At 40.9% G+C, this 23,517-nt stretch overlaps 1 protein-coding gene across 2 annotated transcripts; it reads left to right on the top strand.

The window, feature by feature from the left end:
* The first annotated feature begins 1,922 nt into the window (after positions 1–1,922).
* On the top strand, positions 1,923–23,478 carry C3H5orf63 (chromosome 3 C5orf63 homolog). Of its 2 annotated transcripts, none has more exons than XM_060295458.1 (4): positions 1,923–2,010; positions 17,671–17,791; positions 21,887–21,943; positions 22,598–23,478. In XM_060295458.1, exons 2-4 carry the CDS (start codon positions 17,678–17,680, stop codon positions 22,760–22,762), a joined length of 336 nt encoding a protein of 111 aa, XP_060151441.1. In that variant the 5' UTR covers positions 1,923–2,010; positions 17,671–17,677; the 3' UTR covers positions 22,763–23,478. The 2 variants fall into 2 exon arrangements, with proteins under 2 accessions (XP_060151441.1, XP_030725609.1); XM_030869749.2 differs by having other exon boundaries at positions 22,586–23,478.
* The last annotated feature ends 39 nt before the right edge of the window (positions 23,479–23,517 follow it).

Below are 23,517 nucleotides of genomic sequence, written 5' to 3'. Positions count from 1 at the left end.
AGTTCCCTGACCAGGGATTGAACCCAGGCCCCCTGCGTTGGGAGTGGGGAGTCTTAACCACTGGACCGGCCAGGGAAGTCCCAAGACCTTCATATTCTCTTAAGACTCTTACTTTTCACATCATGTGAACCATGTTAAAATCTATATACATCTCACACTTCATAATTTTGCTATGTAAGATTTTATAATTTTGCTTTTGAAATAATTTAGCTAAAGTAACTAAAGTATGCTGTGATTTCTCAACACTCATCATGTATATTTAAGAACTCTCCCTCAGGAAGAGCATCTCATCTAAAAACTGCTTTCAAATATAACGAAATTGTTTTGAACACTGAATCCAGCAATTAATATAGCTGACGCAGTATTACAGTTTGTAACCATTAATAAATGTTTATTAATTTTTATTTTTTTTGCGGTACGTTGGCCTCTCACTGTTGTGGCGTCTCCCGTTGCGGAGCACAGGCTCCGGACGCTCAGGCTCAGTGGCCATGGCTCACAGGCCCAGCCGCTCCGCGGCACGTGGGATCCTCCCGGACCGGGGCACGAACCCGCGTCCCCCGCATCGGCAGGCGGACTCTCAACCACTGCGCCACCAGGGAAGCCCAATGTTTATTAATTTTGCTTTGGCAGATTTTTTTTTAATTTTGGAGACAACAATTTTTCCTGGTCAGACTTCAGACATTTTCCCAAGCTTAGCTCATATGCCCAGCACTGTGAGTCTTACACCTAGAGGTAAACTGGTCCTCTGGGCTCGCAGCACTCAGCCAAGCTCTCCCAAAGTGATTGGGCATCGATTACAGTGAGTTCTCAGGGATGCCCAGCCATTTCACGGGACTTCCACCCTCAATTAAAACAATCATGAGGAGTCTGAACAATCCACCAAGAAATTCTTACTAATTAAATTCAAATTCTGAAAATTTGTGAATTTTTGGCTCTTTGGAGAAATTTACCAGTAACCAATGCTAAAAACCTTCACTGGTGGCCTTGGGTGGAGTCATTCTTCTCGTTCAGTGGATGAAATCAGGTGTCATAAATCCAATTTACAGTATTTCCGTTCTCCAACAAGAAAAGAGATTTGGAAGCTGATTTGGAGTTGCATTTCTAGGAAGCTTTTCTATCACTCCACAAAGTTATGCATGTACCACCAAGGTGTTTATAACTAGACCCAAGATAACTTCTTTAAAGATAATATACCAGCAACTGTTAGGTGGAGCATAATTTGTCGATTGATTTTTCTTTTAAAAATTTTTTTCAGATAAATTAGGTCTTATCAAAGTGTATCAACTCCAAAATAATCATAGGTAGTCTGCTGACAGTCACAAAATCCCCTCTTTTGTTAGCACATGTTGAAGTGATAAAGTTAGAATTTGAAAACTCTACTTTCTAGATGTGCCCTCTAAAAGTTATCACATAACCAATGTGGTTTGTTTAGGGGATTCATTCCTGACCTTGGTTTGTTTTGTATCTTCTCTTAAAGCATTGAATACATACTGAGTGCATAGTGGTAAGCTCAGGGATACCGACATCAGACTGCCTGAGGTGGAATCTCAACTCTGCCATTTTCTAGTTCTGAGAACTAGGGCAAGCTACTCAGCCTCCACTTCTTCTTCTGTAAAATGGTACTAACAATACTTAATAGGATTATTCTCAGGATTAATCAAGTTATGAACGTAAAGCTGATGGTGAGCAATCAATAAGTGTTAGTTTTGAGTATTACTCATTATTTTCTCACACCTGATGCTCGTTATTAATGGTTCCCAAACATGCCAGGTCACTTTTCCGTGGACTTTTTTTTTAAAACAGTGTGGCCTTGGTTCTTGTATCTCTCTTTTCATGCGTAACAGCCCAAGCGCGGCCACCCTTCAGAGGGACGATCGGCTCAGACCTGGGATCCACTGATGCCAGCCCGAGCGGCTGCGGGCCGGGGCGGAAGTGCGGGGCGGGCGCCTGGCGGCCGGGGCGGAAGTACCGGCGCACAGCGGAAGCGGCGACCCGAGCAGCCGAGCTCAGGTGGGTGCCGGAGGTCGGGTGCTGGCAGTTGGGCGCTCGCAGGGTTCCCCCTGGAGTCGGCACGCGGGCTGGAGAGGGGGGCACGGAAGCCCCACACTGTGCCGCACGCTGCCGATTTCGATTGTCACTACAGGAAATTTAATTAAACTGGGAGCCATAAATCCGTGAACCTCTGGGGGCAAATTATAAGCGTGAGAGAGAGAGAGAGAGAGAGAGTGTGTGTGTGTGTGTGTGTGTGTGTGTGCGCGCGCGCGCGCGATGGCGCTCTGGGAAGTGAACAGAATCACGGGTGGAAAAGGTAGCTTTTTAAGAGGAAGCAGAAAACATCACAACTTTATGCTTCTTCCGTGATTCACAGATGCCCTGCTTCGGATTTATTCGAGTTTTATGAAGTGGTAATATAATCTCGACTGGCTGAGATGACTGCCTTTTTAAATAAATATTTTTGAGCAACCATGTTGACCTTTAATTGAGGGCTGAAAGGTTTAATCGTGGGTGCTGGCAGGAGCACTGTGAGTCCTGGGGCTCTCTGGACTTCTGTCTGCCTTTGTTGGGCAAAAGCAGCCCTCTGGGTGCTGAACCATGAGAGAATAAATCAGAGACTGTACAGTTCTCAAATACTTAGCCTTGTCAGTCACCCCTGACAAATATCCCTCAATTTTTTAAACTAAGTCCAGAGTTACAAAAAGTCCCTACTAAATTGCTACTAACATGAATAGGCAAGTGTCTGTTTCTAAGGCTGTTCTGTTGAAGAACAAGGAGTTTTTTGCCTGGCAGATCTTTATTCTTGTTTCTTAACAGAAAGTATTTTACGTCGTACTTTATATTTTAGAGCACTTAAATCCACAGTATGGCCCAGCTAAACCCCAAGGTTCTCAGCTCCTCCAGGACAGGGATAGTGTCTAAGATCTGTTATGCCCCCCACACTTTCTAGCACATTCCCCAGCATAAGCATGTCTCCTTAACCACACATTACCTTGGTTAGGCAGCCATGAGAGCCATGTCTCAGTGTGGGACTGCTAAAGATGAAGTGCCTATTAGAGGCCACAGTCTTCTCATTTACTAATTATCTCAGGAATACTGTGTGAAAATGCTTATGAAGCTGTCTACCAATATTTACAGCAGTATGCACTGAGATTTAAAACACTTGGAAAAAGAGGTGTGCCCTGGAAATACTGAGTGGTTATAGTAATATTGGGGGTAAGGCAGAACTAATCATGGTTCTGTGTGAAATGTCGTAGCCTAATAACCTGGGTCCTGTTCTGCTGAGGAATTGCCTGGAACCAAAAAGGTCCTGTTGTGAAAATTAAGGTTGGCGGGGCTAGTGTTTTAGAAAGGCAGACTCTGCAGAGTTTCTTTCTTCGTGCTTATTGTGGTCAGTAGTAGCTACCTGCCAAGGAAGGATCAATATTTTTATGTCTCCTTTATTGGAGGAAAATATGGCTATGTGGTTTCCTTTAGATGGATTGATGGCAGGTAAGGAAATAGAGAGGAGGATTTTCCAACTTGGGAATTTATTGGACTGTATTTCTATTTTATTCCAGATGCCTGGTTCTCACGGACTTTTAAGTACCCAGAGGCAATGTGGAAGTATGCCTTCAAAATAAGGGTTTTTTTATTATTGAGGTTTTTGTATTTCATAACATGTGCATACTCCAGCTGGCTGATGCATTTAGTTACTCTAGTGCCAGGGCTCAGGGTTTCACACGTAGCAGGACCTTGAAGAGATCTGGTACAAGTAGTACTTTTTTTTTTATGTTCCTTATTTTAAATCTAATTTTGCCACTGCTTTATTCAAGGAGTGTACATCAGAGGAAGCCAAAAGCCAGCTGGAATAGTTCCTGCACGCAGTTTTAATATTGTTTGCAATTATTTTGAAGGGGAGAAACTATCTGGATCCAGGGATGTGTAGCTACACAGGTAGCAGGGACTAGGTGAGCTTCCTTCATCCTTCCCCTAGTATCACATAGCAAGTTTGAGAGAAAATTATTTGAGGAAGAATATGCAAAGTGAAAGGTTTGGGCTAAGTTTCACGTAGATATTATTCCACATCCCTACCTTCCCATCTCAGTTACAGCCGCAGAGAACTGGAGGCATGAAAACATTACTCTCTTTTCATTCCAATCCTTACCCAAGATAAGATTTCCAGAGATAGAGGCAAATTCAAAATACCTTCTATTTTAAGAAAGGATTTCAGAGCATTTTACCAGTAATATCTAGTAATAACCATTTTACTGCTATAGGCTTCATCACTTTGGTATTGTATTATTTGTTTGTAAATCTTTCCCCTACCCAAGGTGTGTCCTTAAGGGCAGGGAAAGTATCTTAATCACTTTTATATTTCTAGTATCTGGCATGGTGCCTGGCACATAACAAACACTCAGTACATGGTATAGAAGGGAGGCTGGATCTATAAGGAGTATGAAAGCATCACTGGGAATGCAACAAGGTAGAGAAAAGAATATAAAGCAGTAACCTTTCAAGGAGCTACCAGTGCAGTTATAAATGCTGCAGTTACTAATGCCTCGATAAACAGCTTGGAGTAGGGAAGGGCATATTTGAAAATCTACAGATGGTCACCAAACTGCCTTCCAAAGAGATCTAGCCTGATCAGTTTACATGGTCTTTGTTATACTGAATAGAGTATGCAAACTAAAAGGCCCCACCAGCCCCCTTTCCACTCTCTCAAGGCCTGCCATGCCCAGCTCCTCACCCAAACACCTGTTGAGTGAATATTTGAAAAGTATCCATTTGAAGGTATGCCCAATTATTAGCTTACCTAGGCCACTAATATCTTGGTCTGGTCCTGCCTTAAGGATAAAGGACTTATGTTTGTTCACTATTTTAAGGCTAGGTTACCCAAATAATATTGAAGGAAAGCCACAATCATCTTTTCTACTTTACTAACATTTCAAAAGAGTTCAAAGTTGACAGCTTTGTGTATTGTAATAGGGCAGGCATGTGGTATATGCTGCTTCCTTCTGTTGCCAATGGAATTCCAACAGAAACCAGAATGTTACTACTGGAAACAGATGAACTTCCTCTCATTGTTCCTGTACTTTTTCATATTAATCATGAAATAATGGGGAAGTGGCTTCTACTTTAGTCAGAGGGAAGGACAAAGACTGAATTATTTAATTTTTTAAACTCTTTTCTTCTTAAAACATGTAGTTCTTCTAGTCAGCCAAGAGAAAGGATACTGTTATTTAATAGAAATTTAGTCAGCCAAAGCATCTTAGGATATAGACTGGAAAAAAAAAAAAATGAGACAATTCTAAACTCAGCTCTGTTTCTCCAAGTTCGAAAATAAAGTTAATCTGTATCATCTTAGATTTAGAGATCAGAACCTCTTTCTTATAGTAAAAGAATTCTGCCATCCGAAGCTGAGAGTTTTCCTCATTCTCTCCATCCTTAAATTAAATCTTAAACAAAATGTGATATCTGTTATTCAGTATACTCTGAGGATTCATGTATAAAACTTTTTGAGACTTTTTTTGGAAAAAGGGGGTTGAACTTGGAGGTCCCTTGCAGTTCTGAGAATTCTGTGTTGGTCTCATCATACATAAAAATAGGCACTGTTCAAAGAGAAATATAGAGAAAAAAAATTGCAGTATAAAAGGCTTTGGTAAAACAGTTTCTTTATCCATAAAGCAAGGGAAATCTCCAAAGTGTCTTGGCATCCAGTTCCAAAATATTAAGATTTTTCTATCAGTGACAAGTTTTAAGTAACAGATTAGGACTCAGAGAATTGCAGAATCTCACATAACTGAGGGTGGCTGAGGCATGACCTCAAGAGTGGATAGTTCCCAACATTCAGGTATTAGTGTCACAAGTCCAAAGAAATGCTGGATTTAATATCTCAAATGTTCCAAAGTCATTTGCTACAAAATGGCTAAAAATGAATGAAGCATCTTTCAGGTCTTGTGTGGTCATGTGGATAACGCGCCTCTTAGGCAAGATGAATTGGAAATGGTGGAGTATTAGTGACAAATGGAAGGCATTGCCTGGGTGGATGGAGTTTGAACTGCAAACAGTTACTTTTGGAAATGAAGTTGTGTGCTTTTTAAATAGCAAGGAAACTGGCATTACTAGCTGGGCACAATAAGACTAAGATGTTTTAATGAAATTGCCTTCTTTCTGGGTCAGTATTAAGTATCAGATATACCTTCAAAGGGAATGGGTTATTTTGGTTAAGAAGGATAATGTGGAGAGGAGTCTGCATAATTCCTTATGTACTTTGTTCCCATCCCTTGAACTAGCATGATTTTGCCGTCATCTGAAATGCTATCTTTATGGAATGAGGGAATTTTCAAATTGGTTTTTAAATTCTATTAAGCCCTCATGTATGATATAACCCAACCACATTATTCAGGCTTTCTTGGCTTTCAGCTTTGCAGCCATTATGTCTTTTTTTTAACATCTTTATTGGAGTATAATTGCTTTACAATGGTGTGTTAGTTGCTGCTGTTTAACAAAGTGAATCAGCTATACATATACATATATCCCCATATACCCTCCCCGTTGCGCCTCCCTCCCACCCTCCCTATCCCACCCCTCTAGGTGGTCACAAAGCACCGAGCTGATCTTCCTGTGCTATGCAGCTGCTTCCCACTAGCTATCTATTTTACATTTGGTAGTGTATATATGTCCATGCCACTCTCTCACTTCATCCCAGCTTACCCTTCCCCCTCCCCGTGTCCTCAAGTCCATTCTCTACATCTGCGTCTTTATTCCTGTCCTGCCCCTAGGTTCATCAGAACCATTTTTTTTTTTAGATTCCATATATACGTGTTAGCATACGGTATTTGTTTTTCTCTTTCTGACTTACTTCACTCTGTATGACAGACTCTGTAGGTCCATCCACCTCACTGCAAATAACTCAGTTTCATTTCTTTTTATGGCTGAGTAATATTCCATTGTATATATGTACCACATCTTCTTTATCTGTCTGTGGACACTTAGGTAGCTTCCATGTCCTGGCTATTGTAAATAGAGCTGCAATGAACATTGTGATGCATGTCTCTTTTTGAATTATGGTTTTCTCAGGACATATGCACAGTAGTGGGATTGCTGGGTCATATGGTAGTTCTATTTTTAGTTTTTTAAGGAACCTCCATACTGTTCTCCATAGTGGCTATATCAATTTACATTCCCACCAACAGTGCAAGAGGGTTCCCTTTTCTCCACACCCTCTCCAGCATTTATTGTTTGTAGATTTTTTGATGATGGCCATTCTGACGGGTGTGAGGTAACACCTCATTGTAGTTTTGATTTGCATTTCTCTAGTGATTAGTAATGTTGAGTATCCTTTCATGTGTTTGTTGGCAATCTGTATATCTTCTTTGGAGAAATGTCTATTTAGGTCTTCTGCCCATTTTTGGATTGGGTTGTTTGTTTCTTTTGTTATTGAGCTGCATGAGCTGCTTGTAAATCTTGGAGATTAATCCTTTGTCAGCTGCTTCATTTGCAAATATTTTCTCCCATTCTGAGGGTTGTCTTTTTGTCTTGTTTATGGTCTCCTTTGCTGTGCAAAATCTTTTAAGTTTCATTAGGTCCCATTTGTTTATTTTTGTTTTTATTTCCATTTCTCTAGGAGGTGGGTCAAAAAGGATTTTGCTGTGATTTATGTCATAGAGTGTTCTGCCTATGTTTTCCTCTAAGAGTTTTATAGTGTCTGGCCTTACATTTAGGTCTTTAATCCATTTTGAGTTTATTTTTGTGTATGGTGTTAGGAAGTGTTCTAATTTCATTCTTTTACATGTAGCTGTCCAGTTTTCCCAGCACCACGTATTGAAAAGCAGCCATTATGTCTTAATAGTACTGAACATTGTTGCACACTCTGAATTCAGAATATGCCTCTGCCCTAGGCCAGATGCTGAGTCAGTATATTTAAGGTTGAGGATAAGGGGAGGGGTACAGTGTGTGCAAGCCCCACTGTGTTAACAAGAATTAGTCCAGAATCCCCTTTGGACCCCTGGGTGCTAGAGGGAGTGTATAGTAACAGTATATTACTGTTCTTTTTTTTTTTTTTTGCGGTACGCGGGCCTCTCACTGTTGTGGCCTCTCCAGTTGCGGAGCACAGGCTCCGGACGCGCAGGCTCAGCAGCCATGGCTCACGGGCGCAGCCACTCCGCGGCATGTGGGATCTTCCCGGACCGGGTCGTGAACCCGTGTCCCCTGCATCGGCAGGCGGACTCTCAACCACTGCGCCACCAGGGAAGCCCCTATATTACTGTTCTTGATCAGCATCTTCATTTTATTTTTCTTAGCTGAATGTTTTTTTGGAAACCAACCCCGTTACCAAGTAGACTCCTCTGAAGCAATGATCTGGAAAATGTGACTGCTAAGGTCCAAAGATTCTAAAACAAACTCTTGCTTACTCTGAAGATTCCTCCTCCCTTTCATTTCACATTTGTCAGCTTGCTATAGGTCTAGGCAAACACAGCAGCACTTCTGGACATGGAGGAGAATGCCAAGATGATGAGGGTCTGCCATTAAAAATCATTCTTTAAATGTGTTCATCAATAAGAAAGAAACACATTATTCTTCCTTTTCGGAGGCACTTTTCCATCTCAGATGCTCAAACAGTTGCAAGATCAGTGTCCAGCCACCCTAATGTCGCCTCCCCCATTTTCCTGCTGGGTCTTTTCTGATGCCAAGGCTTCCCAGTTATGACTGAGGAGCTAGAGAAGCGAGTTTGCAAAGAGCAAGCCCGTTTACACTTCTGCCCAGATCTGTGTATGAATGTTGGTCCTCTTTTAATGGCCTAGCATTTTAGACTCCTACAGGTAACTACTTCCAAGCCTTTCTTTGGAGACCTTTGACGTCTTGAGTTATTACCATGGCATTTCTTCTGTATGTGGTTTCCCCTTCTCTGATCTGGAAGATATTTAAAAAGCAGAGCCTACGTGCAGAGTTTCTCCTAGTCTCTAAAACGACAGAACAGGACGGGGGTTGTATTTCCATTTTACAGTTGATGAAACAGGCTTAAAGAGATGAGGAACTGCCTAGCATCAGAGAACAAATTAGTGGAATCGCCTGTCTTTGGGGTTTATATTTATGAAATCTGCACACAGAAATGCACCCAGGAATTCAAACATGCTGAATTCCAACTGAAACTCTGTAAGAAAGAGTAACTTTAAAGCTCTAGATGAAGAATCATACCATTTGTGCTTAATTCCCCTGACGAGTTCATGGGAACTATGTTCATTTAAATTTACTTTGACCTCTCTATACAATTTATTCAAAAATACTTTGGAACAAGTTTTGTCTTTAAAGATTATTAATAAATCCAACTTTACCACTGCCTAGGCAGCTTCTGTTTTGATGTACAAGGGTTGGGTTGAAGATATCATTGGTAAAATAATAGTGGTACTGAATTTTCTCTTCCTTGAAAATATAAAGGCAAGTATTGGGAAGGAGCAACTGGAAGGGAAGTGACTTTTGTTCAGAACCTATCAAGGGGAAACCTCTACCCCTTGCAAACTGAATTTCAGTATCCTGTTCTGTAACTATGTGAGACCTGAGTAAGGTAAGCCAATACCTGGTGCCGAGGTATTTGCTGGTCTAGGTATTCAGTCTTAGGAGAAGATAAATATGCTGCGTCTTTAATCAGTGATATCATGTCTTAGGAATTCCTATTTAAGTAATGTTCACAATCTGAAGTTTTCAGCTATTTCTGTTTGAAATATTTTTCAGTTTTGCAATTCCCTATTTCTGAGACTATTATGCCTAGAGTTTTAAATCTTCCTTTTGGAGCCAGTAAAAGCACATTTCAGTCAGTAGAAACATCATCATTATCATTATTAGTAACAATACCTTATTTTTTGTATTATTTAGTAATAAATAGTTAAGCCTTATTTCTCTATTCTGCTTTTTAACTTATACAATGATTTTTACATTTATTATCTCTTTTTAAGACACCCAACCAAATTTTGCTTTTACTCTTCTCCCCTACCCCACTGCCTCCATCCTCAGAAATATCCCCTTTTACTTAAGATGTGAAATTAGGCAAGAGTCAGACAAGGTAGTTCATTTTAGGGGTAGGCATTGGTTGGCAGGTTTCATTCTTTTGGAGCAACATGAGACGCATCTCATCTGATTTGTGGTAGCTTCTTTGACTACCCCTATTCTAGTCCAAGCCCTTATCACTCTTTTTGACAGTGGGCCACTCCCCTCTTTCTGGAGACACTTTCTCCTGTTGGCTTCCATGATGGCCCACTTTTCTGATTTTCCTCCTACCTCACCACCCTTTCTACCTCCTTTGCTGGCTCCTCTCTATCCAACTTCTGATGTTGGATAGCCTCAGAGATTTGTCCTGGGTCATCTTCTTTTTCTCTGCTATTTAGATGGTCTCATGATCTCAGGTGTAATTACAGCCCTTAAACTGAGGGAGTCTCGAAATTTTATCTTCAGCCCTGGTTTCTCTCCTGACTACCAAACCTGTACACGCGACTTTCTGCTTGAGTCTCAGCTTGTCCCTCACTGAGCTCCCAGACCCATACATCCCTCAATCTGTTCCTGCCTCAGCTGCCATTTTAGTAAATGGCACTCACCCAGCAGCTCAAAACCAAAACTAGAATAGTCCTTACTGTCATTTTTAATTCCTCATATCCAGTTCATTGGCAGGTCCTTTTGGCCCTGTCCACACCACCCTCCTTTCTCACCTGGACTACGGCAGTAGCCCCTAACTGGGTCCCTGCTTCCACTCTTGACATCCATTCTCATACAGCATTAAAGTCATCTTTTTAATATGTACATGAGGGACTTCTCTGGTGATCCAGTGGTTAAGACTTCACCTTCCAATGCGGGGGGTGAGGGTTCGATCCCTGGTCAGGGAGCTAAGATCCCACATGCCTCGTGGCCAAAACACCAAAACATAAAACAGAAACAATATTGTAACAAATTCAATAAAGACTTTAAAAATGGTCCACATCAAAAAAAAAATCTTTTAAATAAATAAATATAAAATGTACATGAGACCCATCACTTCCCTCCTCTAAATCTAACTGTGTGAAAATAGAACCTCAGTTCTCTAACATAGCCTGTGAGGCCTTAGGTGATCCAACCCCCACTGATGTGTCTCCTCCACTCTTCCCCTTGCTTACTGTGCTTTAGCCACATGGTCCTTTCTGTTTCTTCCACTAAGTCAAGGTTGTCCTTACCCCAGAGTCTGCACTTACTGTTCCCTCTCCCCAAAATGCTCTTCCTTCAGATCTTTGTACCTTCTCAGCCTTTAGCCTCAGCAAAAATGACACCTGCTCAGAGCATTTTATTTAAAGGGCCTGCCTTAGTCACCATCACATCACCTTGTTTCACTCCCTCCCCTCTGCTTACCACTGTCTGATGTTGAGAGACATAAAAGAGTCTCTTTAACTTCCCTATAATATGGACCCCATGAGGCCAGGGACCTGACTTTTCTGTTCACCACTGAACCCAGTACCTATGAGTATCTAAGACATGGAAAACAGTAGGTAATTGTTGAATGAATGATCTCATCCCACACCTGGATTTTCATAATTGAACCCTTTCCCGTCACCATTCTTCTTTCCTTTGCAGCCATCCTGCTCGCTGCTGCCAGATCAATCTCCTAAAACACCGATTTTATCACATCACTCTCGTTTAAAACCCTTCATTGGCTCCCATCCAAAAGGCCACAGCATTCCTACTTCACGCCTTTGTGTCTAACCCGGGCTTCGGAATGCTTCCCCTTTTTCTACGTATCGAAATCCAACATGATTTAGGATCCTTCTCTCGTGAAACCACTTGCAATCTCAGCCCACAGTACTCTTCCTTTCTCTTATGACATTTAAAGTTGCCCATTGGATGTCCCTGTTGTGATCTCTCTTGTATTTATATTGTTTCAGTGAGGAATTTAACTCCCTCCTCCTGAATCTGCTGGAGTACATCTCTCTATAATTCTTGTTGCTTGTATCCAGAATGTGGAGTTGATTTCTCCATGTGAGAGTTTTATTTGGAGGGAAAGAAATGGACTAAACACCAGACAGGATGAAGAAAAAGCAATAATGGCTTATTTTGCTAAGAATTTGAAGCGGTGGGGGGGGGGATATGGGGACAGAGTGTATGTACCAAGTGATGGATATGTAAATGCCATATACCTTCAGTGAAATTATAATCTTACTGGTTAGGCCAGACCCACACTTCAAATAGTTAGAAAACTTTTGCACAAATCAGTGTGTTGAATGCAAATCAACAGAGCACCCATTGCATTCAAACAGTGTAGTAGAGACATCCAGATACTTGGAAACCCCACAGTCATGGTAATAATTTAAAAAAAAATAAAAAGGGGTTTTGTCTGTAGGAACTCATATGACCAGTCATTCCTTTCTGGGACTGATTCTCTACAGGCTTCTCTGCCCCCCATGTGGTAAACCTGTTGGCACTGAAGCCTGGAAGTAGAAGCTGCAGGGAATGGAGTGGACATGCAGGGTATGTCTGCTCAGGGTTTCATGTGTTATGTGGGATCAAATCAGCAGTCCAAATGCATAGCCAGGCGAGGCTGTGGTGATCATTTCGCAATGTATGCAAATATCAAATCATTATGTTTTACACCTGAAACTAATATAATGTTATGTTATTTTTTAAAAAAAGAAAGAATGAAGCTGAGCATGAGGCCATGTACAAGTGGGCCCACAGGTGGGTGGTGAGCCGGGGATCCTTGTTGTAATATCATGTCTGAGTTGGTGCTACCTCCTTGGCAGTTCCCCTGGCCGGGTACCCTGACTGCTGTGGCTGAGGTGCTGAAAAAGCGCCTGAGATCTCACGCACGCAGGAAGTGAGGGCCCCGCCCCAGGTTGCCTTCCACCCCCTACCCTCTGTTTCTGTTCTGTAGCCTCATTCTAACCCTGCTTAGCCCCTTGGAATTGACACCTCAAAGTATCTGCTCAATTTGCAGCTTTGATTGCGTCTCTATATGCTGCGTGTCCTTGTCACTCTTGGCTCCACACTTGGACCCAAGATCCTAGGGTAGGCTCTCACTTGTTTGGGAGAGAGGGAGGTTTGGACACAGCTGACTGACCAAAAGCATATAAGACCACTGGGGAGGCATCATTTGTCCCTGTTTCCCTGGATTAGGTAGAGCCCAGTGACCCAGATGAGTCCCCTAAGAGCAACCTCACCTCATTACATAAACTTTCAGTAATCTAAAATAATGGATTTTGTTCCCAAGAGAGGGATGTGTTTGTGTGTGTGTGTGCGTGCATGTGTTTCTAGTCATTGTGTAAAAATAGGAATGCTGTACTTAGATGGTAAAGAATGTGAAATGGAGCACTTAACATCTCACATGGCATAAAGGACGGGACGGAAGCCCTGAGCCTCTCTTTCTGGAACACAGGTTCAGCGAGAGTGACGGTAATAGTGTTTGGTTAATGTCCGCTCAGCATTAAATTTACATTGTATTCTTGTGAAGAAGCTCCAACATTATCTGTTAATAATGAAGGCAGTACCTGAGTTTATATAAACTTTCTGATTTTGCACATGAGCTAAGAACACTGCAGCTTGCTGATGAGGGATCATATGAGCTTGGAGATTTGGTGTGCTCAAGGACTCTTCATATGAATAAAAATTCTGGTCAGTGAAGGTCAGTTTCTCTACTCAAGCAAGAACAATGTTGTTTCCCTTCTAATCAGACACACACAGCATTTGAAGAATCCAAGAACCCCACATAAGTGATGTGCAGCCATAGCCCGGGCGGCTCCTCATGCAAGAAATGAATAATCCTTAATAAAGGCTCAAATGACCCTGGGTTCCTTCTATGCAATAATCAGTTGTTTTAATGGTATGTCCTTCAGTGCTTCGCAGGGAAAATTCTATATCTTGCTTCAAGGAGGGCTGAATTGGTCCAGTGAGTCCTCCTCCATGTTGTTATTTGATTCTGCCATAAAGACCACTGGAGTCGGCCTCAGTTTTGTTGAAAAGCCAGCATTCCCTTTCTCTTTCAGGGTGATCCATGCCTCTGAGCGGCAGTGGACTTGAAACAGCAGGAGTCACCATCTTTATTGTTAGGCTGTGGAATTTGTTTTAGGCACATTCTAAATCCAGTGTTATGCTTTTTTTTTTGTCTGTGACAAAGGTGACCCAATTGTGCTTCTTTGATATTATGAACACATCTCTTTTTGCTCATATCACAGAGGCATGTAACAAAATACAGAGGATAAAATTGTGTCTTTGTGTATAGTAAGGACACACACTTCATGACTAAATTCAGTGACATAATCAAAATGGTGCTGTCCTCCCACAGTCATGAGCCAACAGGCATAGACCGCCTTTCAGAGTATTTCTTATAGTGCTGAGATACCGTTCAAAAATAATAGAACTAATGAAAATGTCACATTGTCAGAGTAGCCAATATTAAGATTTTACTTCAAGAAAGCATGATGGGGTGACTGTAACATTGACAGCAGTGGTGTTAGGGTTTGGGGTGTTCCAGTTGGAGTGTATCATTTTTCATTTTACTTTTTATTTCTAGAACAAAGTGAACTCCAGTGTTCAGAACTTTAGCCATAATATCTTATTTCTGCCTAGGAGAGGTATGGGAATTCTTTTTTGTATCAGACTCTAATATAATTTTATAATACAGTGCCAACGAAGATATAAGTTAATTTAACAATGTGGTAAAACGCACGTGTCCTAGTGCGCTGGAGCATTTGGAAAATATGCAGGTAGTAAAATTGCATAATGCTAATGCATTTCTCAGTAAACAAATGTGCCATGTTTAAGTGATTAAATACATATTTAAAAAAAGGAGAAATAGAGACTAACATGGAAAAGAGAACTAGTTTTAAACAAGATGGTTGTGGCATCTCTGAAGACTTTACTTAGCTTTTTGGGTTGGTTGAACAAGTATTCTAGCAAATCTGGAAAGAACAGCAACTCTGTTTACTCTGACAGGTTTTATTTGTCTTGGTTGCAACCAAGACCACATGCTGTGTTTTGTCATGTTGGAAATACTGAAGCAGATTTCCATTGTGAATGTGAATTTTTTTTTTTTTAACAAAAGCCTTAACACCTCAGTCTCAACTCAGTTAGGTGAAAGCAGTAAGTTTTCCATTCCTTACCAGCCTGACATCAATAAATCTTAAATCCCTCCACCAAAAGCACACAGCTGCCGTTCACTGTCCTGGTTGTAACCTTAGGTCACTGCCTTAGATAGCCTGCTCTTTCTCATTTCCAAGAGCTATCTTTCTACCTTTACTCTCACAAAACTGATTTTTAAAATTTTCTTTCTCCTTCATTTTATACAATTTCTTTAACTTCATACCCTAGGAGGGTGTGCCACTGTTGGCGTAAGGCCTTGCCAAAACCAACGATGCAGAAATTTCTACCTGTCGTAAACATGGCTAGCATTCCATTGATACTTCCCCTTCCTTTTTTTTTTTTTTCTTTTTTTTTTTTTTTTGCGGTACGCGGGCCTCTCATTGTTGTGGCCTCTCCCGCTGCGGAGCACAGGCTCCGGACGCGAAGGCTCAGCGGCCTTGGCTCATGGGCCCAGCCGCTCCGCGGCATGTGGGATCCTCCCGGACGGGGGCACGAACCCGCGTGGCCTGCATTGGCAGGTGGACTCTCAACCACTGCACCACCAGGGAAGCCCTCCCCTTCCTTTATATCCTCTGTAGACAGAGCCATGTTTGGAAGCTATTGTCTCCAACCACATTCACCTATTGGAGTGTTGGTTCTGCTGAATTTATGGAACATACATATACCAGGGCTTATCACTTAGTTGAAAGCAGCACAGCATATTGTGAAATTGTTTAGATCCATTTTCCTCCTTAGAATAATGCTGGGTCCTTGTAAAATCCTTATCACATGCCTTTTTTATGCATTATCAGGACCATTTAGTTAGCAGGGAGATCCAGGGAGAAGTGAAAGACTAAGGATTTAAGAGAGAAGGAAAGATTATAGTTTTCACAGATCAGAATCCAATCCTTTTGTCCCGTCTTCTTTACTCTTTTTTGATATGGATTTAGTGCTTTTCTCTAAAGTCATATCATTCTGTTTGAAATGAGTTTAAAGCTAATCTTATGCTGAGAAGCCTGCTCACCAGTAGAGATTAGTACATAATTATTACAGGCATGCTCTCTGGAGCAGAGCAGGAGGAGATTCAAGGTGGTGGTGAAGGGGCTGGGACCAGCTGCAGCACCCTGGCCTGCATCTTGTGGACACCGTGAGAAGCACTGACTTTTAGTTAGGATATGAGATCCGCCCACATAGTGACTGCTGTGCACGCTGAGTGTCTGATCAGGGTTAGAGGTGAGACTAAAGACGGAGGGAAAGGCTCACTCCAGTACTATTAACATTCGAACAACTATTTGAACACCTACTATGTACCAGGTTAATTGTAGATGCTCGGGAATATTGGAGTGAACAAGTATCTGCTCCTATGGAACTCATGTTGTAGTAGAGGGGACATATAGGTAAAGAAATAATTTTAGATAGTGAAGGATAAAAGAAAACTGCAGCAAGATATGAGGAAGAAGAGTGGTGGACTGGCCCACATTGGTAAGGTAGTCACTAAGGCATCTCTAAGGAGGTGACATAAGCCCAGGCCAGATGAGAAGCTACTTAAGAGTTTTTCATGCAGAGGAACAGCAAGTACAGAAATCCTGATGAAGAAATGATCTTTGGTTATTCAAGGAACAGAAAGAGAATCTTTGTGCTGCAAGTTGCCAAGATAAGGGAGGGGAAACTGATAGATGAAGTTGGAGAGATAAAGAGAAGTTAAGAAATGAAGATACCAGGAATGAATTCATGCAAGGAATATTGATAAGTGATAAAGTCAACAGTGCATATGTGTTTTAAAAGTGAAATCATCATATCTGTAGTTTAAAGGACAAAGCTGGAGGCTCAGTAGAATACCTAGGAATAAGTAGGGTGTCTTATGTCAAGCAAAGTAGCAGGATGAGAGAGCTTCAAAGCCTAGTGTTTGACATGATGCTGTTACCAAGCTGTTCTTATTGGAATATCTCCAGTAGAAACAATAGTACATTTGTGGATGTTTTAAAAAATGATGACCATCTCCTTTTAAAATACTTCTTAGAAAAGCTGAGTAGATTTTTGTTTTTGACAGGTTGACTCAGCCTAACCTCCCCTATAAGTTCCTCTAAGGACAGCTCTGTGTTTCCCCACCTCTTGCAGCAGAGGGGCATAAATCTCATAAGTAATAGCCTTAACCTTCAGGTACAGACTTGTGCTTCTTGCTTACTATCTCCTTTACCATGAAGGTGGCTGGGCATTGTTGAATGCTTACCTATAAGATAAGGTATCTCTGCGAATAAAAACCATTTCAGGAAACTTCCCACATTTTAGGGGATCATCAGGATGCTAGCAAAATCTGCAGGTGAAATTTAATTTTTTATTCTAATTAACAAACCCATGGAATTTGCTTACAGAAACCAAGTGATTAGACATACAACTAATCCATACATTTGGATTTTTTCCCATTCTAAATTCTAAATTTGGAATACAGTGAATATTGAGGCATCATGAAGACTTGCCAAACATCTTGGCCTCTCTGACACTCCTGGACACCAAGAAGCACATCTGAAGTCTTCAAATTCCATCATAGATTTGCAGCTTACTGTTTCTGTTATAAAGAGCAAAGTCTAGGGCACATAAGTTTACTGTCTCTTTTTCTTTTGGCAGAATTAAGATGCTCTGGTTTCAAGGAAATAGCATGCAACTTGCCAAACACTCCTTTCAACTGCTCTTGAGAAATCTATCTGCCTCCAAGACTGCTCTGCCTGTGCTAACCTTATTCACAAAGGTACAGAATAAAAAGTAAAATCACTACTTTAAAAACATAAAGGATTAAAATGTTGGGTGAAGAAAGTTGTACATTTAAGAAAGGGGAAAAATGTTGAAAGGAAAGCAATGGTATAAATTTTCTTCAGAGCTCCTCAATTTTTCAGTTCCAGTTACAACAGTGGTAACTCTTTATCCTACCCAGATACTTCATTGTGTCACTGTTATCAGGAGGTAAATTAATATATTTAATCGTCATCTGATCCATACATTGAAAGAAAAGAACTATCAGATGTTTACAAGTGTATCACTTAGATATATAGTCAACTCTTATTATTTGTGATAGTCATGTTCTATAAAGTCACCACGAACACTGAATTAGCAAGTACTGAACCACTGCTCCTAGGGCAAATATAGGGTTAGGTTCCTATGAGCTTCTGGTCACAACATTTTTGAACTGATCAATACATAACCTTGTTTTATGTGTGTTTCCGTTTAAAGGCATCTTATTTAACATATATTGTTGATTCATTAACACTGAGCTCAGGGCCAACAGCACTGTAACTTATGCCTGAACAAAGCTTATCTAACAAAGTATTTTCTCCGTAAGGCACATCACAGCCTTCTTATGCTTAGAAACATTGGACAGCACTTCAGCACTATGCTTGGGCCATTTTAAATTGCAAAATAACCAAGAAAAAGCACAAAAATGCAAAAAGAGTGGCACTAAGTAGAAAAGGACACTTGTTTACAGTATGAGAGCTGGAACAAGAAGGCAGAGCATCATCCTGTCCCACCTCAGCCAGAAATGTGCACTTTGAGCAACTCAAATTTTTCACTGCTCTATGCACCTGCGTGTCTGTGAATGACTACAAAAACTTGGGTATTGATTTTAGGGTTACAAATAAGTTTTAGCTAATAGATGAATTCGCAAATACAGAATCCACAAATAATGGACTGACTGTACTTATTTTCTTACCCCTAACACTGGTTTTAAGCTATAAAGCAAGTTTAAATTTTTAAGAGCTTTTTCCTCTAAAATTTATAAGACAAACATTATGGATTTCCTTTTGCTAGTTAACATTACTTTGTGTGATTTGTAATCAAAAAGGAAATAAAGTTCAGGGTAATAGAATTACCTTTAGTGAATAATACTGCAATTCAAACAAAAAAGGTCTCTTGTTTGATAGATTTTTTTCAGATTTCAGACATTTTAGCAATTTGAATATATCTGACAGTTATCTAATAACAAAGTTTAAGTCTTTTAAAAATTTATTGAAAATAGTTAATCTTTACTTTTCATATTCATAAGTATATATTGCATTATTATGGAACCAAACTATTTCATCATTTGTGTCTACATATGAGAAATGTATGTGAAAATTAACCACAAAAATAAAATAATCCCTTAAGGCTAATGGTGCTCACTCAGCCTGACTATTCTGCACTATTTTTCAGTTTGAACAACAGCCAAGTTAGCCAAAAACATGTGCCAAAGCAAAACACACTAATCTTCCATTCAGCTTAAAATTTGTACCAAACCCTTCATTTGTGTCATTAGACATATAATAAGACATTATTCTCACCTCCCGGAGTTCACAGTCCTCTGAAAGAAAAAGTACAGTATCAGGTCTCTTTCAGTTATAAATAACAGAAAGTACTACCCAGAGTGGCTTAAACAAAAAAAGGATTTTATGCGTTACTCTGGTTTCAGGAGTAGCTTGATTCTGAAACTTAAGCACATTACCAGTCTCTTCAGCACTGCATTCTCTAGGTTAAATCAGTTCACACTCTGGCTCTTCATATGGATAACTGCAGCGATCCCAAGCCTCAGATCTCACATTTCAGGTATCTACAGAAACTCCAGCAAAACCCTCACACTATCCTTTGGCTCTGATTGGCCGATCCCTGAGCCATTTGTAGTCGAAGGGCTATGATGTGCTGGATGCCTCAGCCTAAATCAGGTGTTCCACCCCCGTTCAGGGAGGAGTCAGCCACATGCTGAGAGCAGTTCTGTAAGGCAAAATCACAGCATTCTTGCTACAAGAAAGGGGAATGGGTGGTAGACAGCCAACCCACCAAATGTCCACTACAATTCAGGGATAGGGTAAATAAGTGCTGTATTGGCACCACTGAAAATCCTAGACAAGGATGTACAAGTGTTCCAGACCACTGGGTCTTGTCATTTTTCAGCTCATAGATTTCTTTAAAATTTGATGACCTTTCCTCATAAAAATATATACAAACGTGATAATTTGCCCAGACTTCCATAGTCCCTGGGTTGTTTGTTTTGTTTTGTTTCTGGCTGCACTGCACAGCTTGTGGGATCTTAGTTCCCCAACCAGAGTTGGAACCCAGGCTCACAGCAGTGAAAGCATGGAGTCTTAACCACTGGACCACCAGGGAATTCCCGTTCTCTGTGTTTTAAAAAAAAATAAAATAAAAAACCTGATCCTAGCTCTACTAAAGTTTTTTTTTATTATAAAAGCAAATAGTACCAAATTTGGTACTTCTGCAATTTCACTGGTTCTTGTTTTGCTTTTAAGATCCTCTCTTGACTTTTTGAAACTTTCTCAGAGAATTTTAACGTGGTTATCTTAAAAATCAAAGACTGGGCTTCCCTGGTGGCTCAGTGGTTAAGAATCTGCCTGCCAATGCAAGGGGACATGGGTTGGAGCCCTGGTCCGGGAAGATCCCACATGCCATAGAGCAACTAAGCCCGTGCGCCACAACTACTGAGCCCATGCGCCACAACTACTGAAGCCCACGTGCCTAGAGCCCGTGCTCTGCAACAAAAGAAGCCACCACAATGAGAAGCCCGTGCACTGCAACAAAGAGTATCCCCCGCTTGCTGCAACCAGAGAAAGCCCACCGCAGCAACAAAGACCCAACGCAGCCAAAAATAAATAAATAAATTTTTTAAAAGTCACAGACTATCCATAATCTATTTATCGATAATGCTAAAATAACATAATGAGCCCTGAAGCAGAAAAATACGGCCAGAAGGACCTTTCTGAAGGAAAACTGTCTTTTGATGATCCAGGTTCTTATTTCAAAATAAGGTGAGTTAAGCTGGAGGAAGGGCCTCCATAACAGCTCATCTTTTCCTGTCATGTTAAAAAGCAGGTTTTATATAAGCATCAGTAATGTTGAATCTATTTTTAGCTCATACAAGAGAACCTACAGTAGTACCTGTTCATTGAGTCAAGGCCTGAGAAGCCTTTAAAATCTGCCAATGATCCACAGCATTCTCGGCAGACTTCTCCTCTAGATGGTTAGGGTGCAAACAACAATGGGCACTAAAACTCGCTTGCTCCTAAGGTGGAGAGTTAGTCTGGGAAACCTACTGCTGACACTTGTAATGAGAAAACTGACGAAACATTGAAGAGTTGGTACAATCATCACCCAAAGTAAAGAGATTTTTCCCTTTTAAAGATGGGACGATCACTATCTAACTCCATCCCAATGGGTTATTAGGAAAAACAGGCTTGGGAATCCCCTGGCAGTCCAGTGGTTAGGACTTTGCACTTTCACTGCCATGGGCCCGGGTTCAATCCCTGGTCGGCGAACTAAGATCCTGCAAGCCGTGCGGCGCGGCCAAGAAAAACAAAACCAAAACACAGAAAAACAGGCTGGCAAATCTCAGTGCCCCCCAATCAAAACAGACTTTAAGACATTCTGGTGATGTCAGCCAGGCCTGGAAGGTGCTCCTGACCTAGGAAGGACAAAGCCCTAGGACTATAAATGATATGGAAAATAATCTTCCTAGATATCAATTAGATGAAGCCAGTAACAAAAAAATGTAAGCATCTAAATGTGTGTACATATATATACACATATATATACACACATATATGTGTAACAAATATAAGCATCAACATTTAGTAGATAGATTTATTTGTCAAGAAAAATCAAAACACAACTAAAAAATGCTGAAAGCCCATTTACCATGAAATACTAGCTATTTATAAGATTCTGTGGCAGTGTTTTGCTTTGGAAAATAAAACAGTATAACCTGGTAGAAAACTGTCCTTTAAAATAAGTATAATCTGCTTCTTGTGGTTTTTGTCGGGCTGAATGCCATTCTTTGGGTTTAATGGCTTTTTTCGTCCTATAGGATCCGTGCCCCCTTTGTGATGAAGCCAAGGAAGTACTGGAGCCTTATAAAAACAGGGTAATATAACACAGTGTGGCTTTATGTATATGGAATAGATACTGTATGTAGTATAAAGTATCTGCCTGGATCCTTTAAGAGATTGAATGATTTTTTCATTTAAATTTTCTTGAGAGAGATTTTAGTGCTGATTTCCGTAAAAGTCATTACACCTAAGTGTTTTTCTCTGAGCAGTACTGGTTTTCTTACTCTGACTCTTAAAATGAGTCAAAGTTAACTAGCAGGTACAGCATTTGGGCCTTCTGTTAAGTTTTTGTCCCTATTCCTTTTATCTTATGTTGTCATTTCCAAGAAAGTGTTTTCCTGTAGCAAACCATGACACCTTTCCCAATCTTACAGCCAAAACATGTCTTTCTTGATTCTCAGGCAGCTTCCCAGTTGGGACATTGTTTATTTCATTGGGAACTGAGTAGTACCTGGATGCTGAACCTAACAGATGTAACAGAAAAGTAGCAAAATTAGGGAATGTAAAGAAATCAATCAGGTTATGGAATTCAGGGTCATTAGCTGACTGTGGACCTCAAACAACAACAGTAAAAACCTCTCAGCATTAGAAGCAGTCTGGGGATCAGTTTGTCACTACAGCCGTTGCGTTGTTCCATGTTCTCTGAAATCTAGAGCTTTAGTCTGTCTCTGTTTCAGTTTATTTTACAGGAGGTGGACATCACACTTCCAGAAAACTCTGCTTGGTATGACAGATATAAATTTGACATCCCCGTCTTTCATTTGAATGGCCAGTTTCTGATGATGCATCGAGTAGACGTCTCAAAACTTGAAAAACAGCTCCAGAAACTTGAGCAGCAAGGTGCGGGAGGCTGATGAACGCCCTCAGGATTTTCCACCCTCTCTGTCCAGAACTCATTTTCCTGAGGAAATGACTGTGGCCTCATGCTCCTTTTGCCACTTTCACACAGCTCTAAGGATGTTCTGAACTCAGTGGTGCCAAATAAATGGTAATATTCCTCTTGTGATTAATGGAAGTACCAATGTGGGAACTGTTTACCTGTTGGCATTTTATAAAATAAGAGGAGTGTATTGGCAGGGAGGGGATGATGGAAGGCGGGAGAAATCTACTTGTTTTATTTATTTTTCTCCTTTGTATTAGTATGGAAGCATTTCACATTCACGGGACAGAGCCGTTTATAGGAAAAATGCTCTGTGACCCTGTTGCTGCCCTAAGGGCTTAACTTTTTTTTTTTTTTTTTTTTGCTGTATGCGGGCGTCTCATTGTTGTGGCCTCTCCCGTTGAGGAGCACAGGCTCCGGACGCGCAGGCTCAGCGGCCATGGCTCACGAGCCCAGCCGCTCCGCGGCACGTGGGATCCTCTCGGACCAGGGCACGAACCCGTGTCCCCTGCATGGGCAGGCGGACTTTCAACCACTGCGCCACCAGGGAAGCCCAGGGCTTAACTTTTTAATGAAAGAATAAATGTTCTTCCACTTGGTAGATAAAATGAAATGTGAATTGTTAATAACTGTGCACAGTCAATAAAAGGATGTTTTAACAAATACATCTGCATGAAGTCTATCTCAGAGGAATTTAATAATACCTGTTTAAAATTAGAGCTCTTTTTT

This window comes from Globicephala melas, chromosome 3 (assembly GCF_963455315.2).
Source record: "Globicephala melas chromosome 3, mGloMel1.2, whole genome shotgun sequence".
NCBI classification, from domain to species: domain Eukaryota; kingdom Metazoa; phylum Chordata; class Mammalia; order Artiodactyla; family Delphinidae; genus Globicephala; species Globicephala melas.
This window is presented reverse-complemented; position numbering and strand designations above follow the sequence as displayed.

What these genes read in the sequence shown, in the direction of transcription:
- C3H5orf63 (XM_030869749.2), top strand. Translation starts at nt 17,678, where the DNA reads ATGCTCTGGTTTCAAGGAAATAGCATGCAACTTGCCAAACACTCCTTT. An exon ending in TGCTAACCTTATTCACAAAG is followed by an intron (nt 17,792 to 21,886) that starts GTACAGAATAAA and finishes TTCGTCCTATAG; the next exon opens with GATCCGTGCCCCCTTTGTGA. An exon ending in TGGAGCCTTATAAAAACAGG is followed by an intron (nt 21,944 to 22,585) that starts GTAATATAACAC and finishes TCTCTGTTTCAG; the next exon opens with TTTATTTTACAGGAGGTGGA.